Source organism: Myotis lucifugus, unplaced genomic scaffold, assembly GCF_000147115.1.
Source record: "Myotis lucifugus unplaced genomic scaffold, Myoluc2.0 scaffold_11, whole genome shotgun sequence".
NCBI classification, from domain to species: Eukaryota; Metazoa; Chordata; class Mammalia; order Chiroptera; family Vespertilionidae; genus Myotis; species Myotis lucifugus.
Genome location: NW_005871059.1, coordinates 405,055 through 412,594, shown reverse-complemented (window position 1 = coordinate 412,594; position 7,540 = coordinate 405,055). Strand labels below are relative to the sequence as shown.

At 44.3% G+C, this 7,540-nt stretch overlaps 1 protein-coding gene across 5 annotated transcripts in view; it reads right to left on the bottom strand.

Moving 5' to 3' along the window:
* GTF3C6 (general transcription factor IIIC subunit 6) overlaps positions 1 to 7,540 on the bottom strand; it is a 30,562-nt gene that overhangs the window by 4,427 nt on the left and 18,595 nt on the right. Inside the window, exons 2-6 of one of the 5 annotated variants that reach the window (XM_023750107.1) lie at positions 5,415 to 5,550; positions 4,398 to 4,478; positions 3,167 to 3,230; positions 3,022 to 3,066; positions 570 to 683 (exon numbers count right to left, since the gene is read on the bottom strand). In XM_023750107.1, coding sequence (XP_023605875.1) covers positions 570 to 683; positions 3,022 to 3,066; positions 3,167 to 3,230; positions 4,398 to 4,478; positions 5,415 to 5,550 — 440 coding nt within the window. Of the gene's footprint in view, positions 1 to 569; positions 684 to 3,021; positions 3,067 to 3,166; positions 3,231 to 4,397; positions 4,479 to 4,586; positions 4,704 to 4,897; positions 4,956 to 5,414; positions 5,551 to 7,540 lie in introns of those variants that run through there. The other 4 variants (XM_023750108.1, XM_014451780.2, XM_006084357.3 and 1 more) reach the window with 4 other exon arrangements.

Here is a 7,540-nt window from a genome sequence, read left to right as displayed (position 1 = left end):
CAGAGAGGAAGGGAGAGGGGATAGAAAGTTAGAAACATCAATGAGAGAGAAACATCAATCAGCTGCCTCCTGCACACCCCCTAATGGGGATGTGCACGCAACCAAGGTACATGCCCTTGACCGGAATCAAACCTGGGACCCTTCAGTCCGAAGCCCAACAGTCTATCCACTGAGCAAACGGGTCAGAGCTCATCATTGATATTTCTCTCTCCCCCTCCCTTCCTCTCTGAAATCAATAAAAATATAAACAAATAAGGAAAGAAAGAAAGAGAGAGAGAAAGAGAGAGAGGAGACTGCTGATTTGTCAAGTTTCTTGACAAACTCCCCACAACTATTTCCAATGCAAAGTGGATAGAGATTTCTTGTATGTCCCCAGCACCCTCTGCTACATTAGAGTTCAACTGAATTTTAAATCTATGTTTGATACTTTTCATGGAGCATCGTCAATAATATATTTAACATATTACATATAGTCCTTACTACAAAGTAAAAAAAATGTCCTGGTAGCAATGTGTCACTGTCAAAACCAATATTAAATCACCAATTTTCAGAAAACCAGGTTAACTAACCTATGCTTTCTTCTCCTTCCTTCTTTTCTGTCAGAAGAGTTCTTGTCATGCTGAGCTTCTTCATCGTATGGCATTTATATTTTAGCACTGTTTTATTGTTGCCTTCTGCATCTACTAGAACATAAAATAAACTCAATTATTATACTATAATACAATAGTACAAATAAAATAATCATGTTAAGCCTCAATAATTCCAATTTAGTGAGTTACACTACTTCCTGTCTAGATAGTGGGATAAGTTCAAGATTTAACTCATCTCTCCTGCTCCAAGCATAGAGAAATGACAGATAAAATACATAACAACTGGACTCAAAACAACAAACAACTCCAGGGGACAGCCACACAGAACTATGAGTGAAATTAGAGTGATGGGCCTGCTAGGTTCCAGCCCTGAAGTAAGAAAGTGAAGCCAGAAACTTGGCTTTACAGGTTAACGAGATCTAAAATTCTACCACACTTGCCCTAGCTGGTTTGGCTCAGTGGATAGAGCATCGGCTGCGGACTGAAGGGTCCCGGGTTCAATTCTAGCCAAGGGCACATTCCCGGGTTGTGGGCTCGATTTCCAGTAGGGGGCATGCAGGAGGCAGCTGATCAATGATTCTCTCTCATCATTGATGTTTCTATCTTTCTATCTCACTTCCTCTGAAATCAATAAAAAAAAATATTAAAAATAAATAAATAAAATTCTACCACACAAAATTACCAATAGTGAGAGAAGGATGAGAAAAGTCATGCTGCCAACCCCACTGTTTGGGGTTACGGCTTTACAGAAAACTGGGCACAGGCAGAAGGGAGGATGAGGATCTGAGCTAAGGATGTGAAACACACTGCAAACTTCCATACACTGCTCCTAGGAGTGTAGCTGACATGTTAGAAAGCAATATAGTAAGTGGAACTACATGAAACTGTCAATTTTTGGCCCAAATAAGTCATTTCATATTGGTGAACCCAACACAGTCATCAATCTATCTCATTTCTAAGTGTATACCGTAAACATTTTTACATATATGCACAGGGAGAGTAAAAATATTCATGGCAGCATTTTTGTAGTGAGTTAATAAGCATAATTAAGAACATAGACTCTGGAGCAGACCATCTGGGTTTAAATCCTGATTCTGCCTCTTTGTATATGACCTTGCAAATGTTATTTATCTCTTTGTGCTTCAGGGTTTTTTTTTTCCAATATAAAATGAAGATAATAATGGGATCTACCTCGTAAACTTGTGAGGATTAAATGAGTTAACACATGTAACGTTTAGAATAGTGCCTGACATATGTAAAGAAGGCATTCAATAAGTTATTACTAACTAGAGGCCCTATGCATGAAATTCATGCAAGGGTAGGCCTTTGCAGCCCCGGCTGCCTTGGCCTTCATGGCCCCTGCTGCCTCTCGGCCCTGCGGCCCCACCCCTCACCCACTGGTCATTCAGGAATGTCGTTCCACCATCCATTCTAATTAGCGTATTAGCTCTTTATTATATAGGACTAGAGGCCTGGTGCATAAAAATTTGTGCACTCAGGGGGGTCCCTCAGCCCGGCCTGTGCCCTCTCACAGTCTGGGACCCCTCGGGGGATGTCCACCTGCTGGCTTAGGCCCACTCCCCGGGGGATTGGGCCTAAGCTGGCAGTCAGACATCCCTCTAGCAGCCCAGGAGCCCTCGGGGGATGTCCACTTGCCAGCGGGGAGCAGGCTGAAGCTGCAGTTGGACATCCTTAGCGCTGCTGAGGAGGCAAGAGAGGCTCCCGCCACCACCACTGTGCTGGCAGCCATCAACCTGGCTTGTGGCTGAGCAGAGCTCCCCCTGTGGGAGTGCACTGACCACTAGGGGGCAGCTCCTGTATTGAGCGTCTGCCCCCTGGTGGTCAGTGTGTGTCATAGTGACCAGTCATTCCCAGTCGTTCTGCTGTTAGGGTCAATTTGCATATTACCCTTTTATTATATAGGATTACTGGTAATAATGGAAGCAACCAACATGTCTGTTAACTGGAGAATAAATTGTGGTATAGTCACAAATGGAATACTAAGAAACAGGAAAACAGAGTTATATGTATCAGTATGTATAAGTCTCAAAACATATCTCTAATTAAAGATTATAGAATGATATGCATAATATGCTATAATTTATATAGTCTAAAAATTTATATAAAATTTATACAAAAAATGCTATTTTTTGTGCATACATACATATGTAATATAAAATCGGGTATAGGAAAGAGAAACACCAACTTAAGGTAAATGATTGTCTGAGGACAGAAGGGAGAGAATAAATTTGGAGAGGGGTATACAAGGGGCTTCAAGAGTATCTGAAATGCTTTCTAACTATCTGGCAAAATGGTAGAATTTGATACAGCTAGACAATGAGTATATAAAATGTTTAATTTTAATATTCACTGTACATACATATGTTTTAAGTATTTCGTAGTAAAAAGAGTCACCACAGTAATCACTTACCATGTTCAACATTTTCTTCAAATATAACACAGGTCCCAAGAGTGTCTGTGGAAAAATTTAAAGATAACTTGTTAAGAAATAACAGAGCTACATTCTCTGAAAAGCATATTTAAAACGGAATTTCATCTATCTGACATCCTCCTACCTTCATACTCTCCAGCAAATACATAGCTGTCCACTTGCAGAATGGGCCTCTCAGTGTCAATTCCCTACATCAGAATACAGGATCATAAAAAATCATTAGAAAAAGCCTCAGAGGTTGGGTAAAATGGGTGAAGGTGGTCAAGATACAAACTTGCAATTATGAAATAATTAAATCCTGGGGATGTAACGTACAGCCTAATGACTACAGTTAATAATACTCTATTGTATCTTTGAAACTTGCTAAGAGAATAAATCTTAAAAGTTCTCATCACAAAAAAGTAAAATTTATAACTATGTGTGATGAGAGATGTTAACTAGACTTAGTGGGGGTGATCATTATTTCACAATACGTACAAATACTGAATCATTATGTCATACCCCTGAAACTAATATAAAGTTGTATGTTAATTATATCTCAATTTTTAAAAAAGAAAGAAAAAGCCTTCCACATGTAACCTTGCTACCAAGAGCAGGGGTGGGGAAGTCCGGGCGGTGGGCCCTCAAAATCATTTGGTCTGGCCCTGCCAAGACTTAGGGTGAGTTAATGAAATGTTTGACCAAATATAGCAGGCTAAGTTTTAAGTTGATAATTTTGTATGGCCCCCGAATGGTGTTATAAATATCCACATGGCCCTTGGCAGAAAAAAGGTGCCCCACCCCTTCGTGTCCTGGCAAGCACAAGATAAACTGACACTGCTCTGACCCCCGCAGCTCCAGCCTGAAGACCACCCAAGAAACAGGTCTATTTTGGTCAACATGCTCTTCAAGTCAGCCTAAGAGCAGAGAAGTATGGTCAACAGTTGCTCCAAGATTTTAAAGCCAAGTGATAAAACAGGTGGTAACATAGAATACAATAGCTCAAGACAGCGGAGTATGAGGTCTTTGAAGTCTTTTCTTACTAGGTACCTTCTCTCCCTTCTCCACATCTCACCTGTGTGTGCATAATATCTCATTATCCTCTCTCCCACCTCACTAAAACCATGCATTTTTTTCTAAATATCAAAATGCCACTTCCTCCAAATCTTCAACTCTGCAGCCAAACATCCAGACACTCAAGCAGAGTTAGGCATCTTCTCCCACCTGCTCCCACAGTCCCCGGTACCTCTACGATTGTCTTTAGAGTTCACTGCTTTGTAACGTGGAATTAATGTATCAGTCCCCAAAGTTCACCATTCATTCTTGTTCTAAATTTATGAAAATCTACAACCACTCCCCAATTCCAGAAGACTCACCAAAATCTTGCATTTATTTTCACATTTTGAGAGAAAGTCTGAATCGATAATTCCTGACAATTCCACCAGAACCAGCTGCTCCTGGTGGGAGGAGGAGGGGTTAACACGCTAGCACGCGGGTGCTGTGCAGGAAGAGGCAGTTACCAGGCGCACCCCCACACCCCACACCCCCACGGCAACGACCCCCACCTCCGTGAAAACTAGGTCTTGCTTTCGAGGAGAGGAAGCGAGCGTCGTTTCCCCAAGCGACTTCCTCCACTTCCCCATTCAGACCTGACTGCTGCAGTCGGGGCTGCGGCCAGCTCCCCCGAGCCCCCTCCCCCCTCCCCCGGGCCTCCAGCCCCCGCCCGCAACCCCAGGGGCAAGAAGCGGGCGAGGCGCCCGTGGGGGCTCCGAGCTGCCGCCGCACCCGACTCCCTTCCCCTCCCGCTGCCAGCGCGGCCCTCACCACCACCGCCCCTCGCACAGGCTTCCGTCGTAGCCCTCACTGCTTCCCCTACCTCCTCCTCCTCCTCCCCGTCCCTGGGACTCCGCTCCACCGCGGCGGCCATGATCCCACCCCTCCCCGCGCCCCAAGCGATTGGCCACGCCCACCGCGGCCGATACCACTCCTCCCCACCGCCCCAAGTGATTGGCCACACCCACCGCGGCCGATACCACTCCTCCCCACCGCCCCAACTGATTGGCCACGCCCACCGCGGCCGCCATCTTGAGTCGGGGCAGCCCCGCCCCTCCGGTCCTGCTGCTGCTCAGGCCCCTAAACCGCTCCTTGCAGGCGGCAAGGTGGCCACCCGGTGCCCAGGTGGAAGCCGGTTCCAGGCCTGTTCTTTTCTTTCCTTTAGTTATTTATATTTTTATTGATTTTAGAGAGGGAGAGAGAGAAACATCCATGATTGATCAGCTGCCTCTGGCATGCCCCCTACTGGAGATCGCTTGCAACCTGGGCATGTGCCCTGACGGGAATCCAACCCAGACCTTCTGGTTCCTAGGTGGATGCTCAACCACTGAGCCACACACCCGCGGGGCTCCATGTTCCTTTCTGGAGAGCAGAAGCCGGGTCCTGGCTGGCTTGGAGGTCCTGGGACCCAGGGATCCATCGCGTAGGCCGCGGGAGGGAGAGGCGATGGAGGAGTGCAAGCAAGGAAACCACCACCTGCAGGGGCATGCAGAGGCTGTGTTAGCTGAGCCTTCTTTCTTGGGAATAAATTCTTAATATTTGGAGGGGAAAAAGAAAGTAACTTCATAGGGTGATCTGAAGCCCTGCCCGTTGTTTCTGTGCACCCCTATGACTCAGCGGTTCTCAACCTGTGGGTCGTGACCCCTTTGGCGGTCGAAGGACCCTTTCACAGGGGTCGCCTAAGACCATTCTGCATATCAGATATTTACATTACGATTCATAACAGTAGCAACATTACAATTATGAAGTAGCAACGAAAATAATTCGAAAATAATTTTATGGTTGGGTCACAACATGAGGAACTGTATTTAAAGGGCCAGAAGGTTGAGAACCACTGACTAGAAATAAGCAGTAGTCACCCTCAAGAGAGCACACAATCTTAACTATGTATCCTGTAATCCAATCCCTGCATTGCTTTCTCCCACATCCTTGTAACTGTTCTTAGTTCCCTCCTTAATCAAATGCATAAAAAAAATGTATTCTCTGGAGCATTTGAGATCTCGCTCCCTGGCACATGACATCAGTTTAGCTCAAATTCTTATAAAAACTCTCCGCAGGTATAGACGGTCTTATGTGACAATATCATGTGAGCACTAATCCCCAATTTACATTTATCCTGAGCCAAATTAAGAGCACATTTTGATGAACTAGTGTGAGCTACCTAAAGATGTGTTTCTGTGGAATGCAGATTGTTGAGCTAAAGGCAATTTTAGCTTCAGCCTCAAGAGAAACTTCTTTACCTAGAAGAGCTTGAATTAGGGGCTTACCCATAATATGTTATCAGTGGTAACTGTTTTGACCCTACCTATATGGCAGGGAAGCTTTTATTTTCTAAATATCTGCTCTTCTTATCTTGCAATGACCCTTTGAAGCCCCCTAGGCACTTTACTTCATCCCAAGCTCATCCCCCTTGTATACCTCAATCCTGATTTCTATCTCTGAATCTGTCCTGCATGTGTGTGTGTGGAGGGGGGTGGGGGGCAGTGTCTCTGTGTCTCTCATGTACATGGGATTTCCATACATATTCTAGGTATTTACAAAAACATGTATACAAAATCTGTAAAGTAATTTTCACATAGCACTCAGACTACAGAAACATTCCCTTGGAAGGAAAGAAGACATTATAGTACTGGCTTCATGGCCTAGAGCTCATGCCCTTTGAAAATTCACTTAAAGGTTGAAACCACTCTCAGACAGAAAACAGGAACTTATTGGGCAGAATAACTCTTCAACATTGGCTTTGAAAGAGGGCGAAAAAGAAACCTTTTGATGATTGGGAGGAGTTTCCATGATACATAGTCAGAGTTTGTTCTTAATAGGTTTACTCTCAATCCTAAAAAAAGATAAGGTCCAGCCCTAATCTGTTTGGTTCAGTGGATAGGGCATCGGCCTGTGGACTGAAGGGTCCCAGGTTCGATTCCCGTCAAGGGCATGTACCTTGGTTTCGGGCACATCCCCAGTAGGAGTGTGCAGGAGGCAGCTGATCGATGTTTCTCTCTCATCGATGTTTCTAACTTTCTATCCCTCTCCCTTCCCCTCTGTAAAAAATCAATAAAATATATTTTTTAAAAAAAGATAAGGTCCAGATGCCAGCTTAAAAAGACTAAATTATCTTTATTACCTTTGCTTAAAAGTAGAAGCGATAAAAAAAAATGTGGTATACCTATATAATAGAATCGTATTCAGCAATAAAAAAGGAATGACATAAAATAACATGCTACAGCATTGTTGAACTTGAAAACATTACTTTAAGAAGCCATTCACAAAATCCCACATATTGAATGACTCCATTTATATGAGATGTGTGCGGTGCCAGCACAGCCAAGGGTTCGGTGAGCCTGAGGAGGGGTGGTGAAGGATTAAAGAAGACAGACAAGAGAATACAGCTGGGGCTCAGTGGATCTCCCATGCCTGGATGAGATCGCAGAAAGACCCAGCCAGCAAGGCTAGGCTTTATTTTATAGTG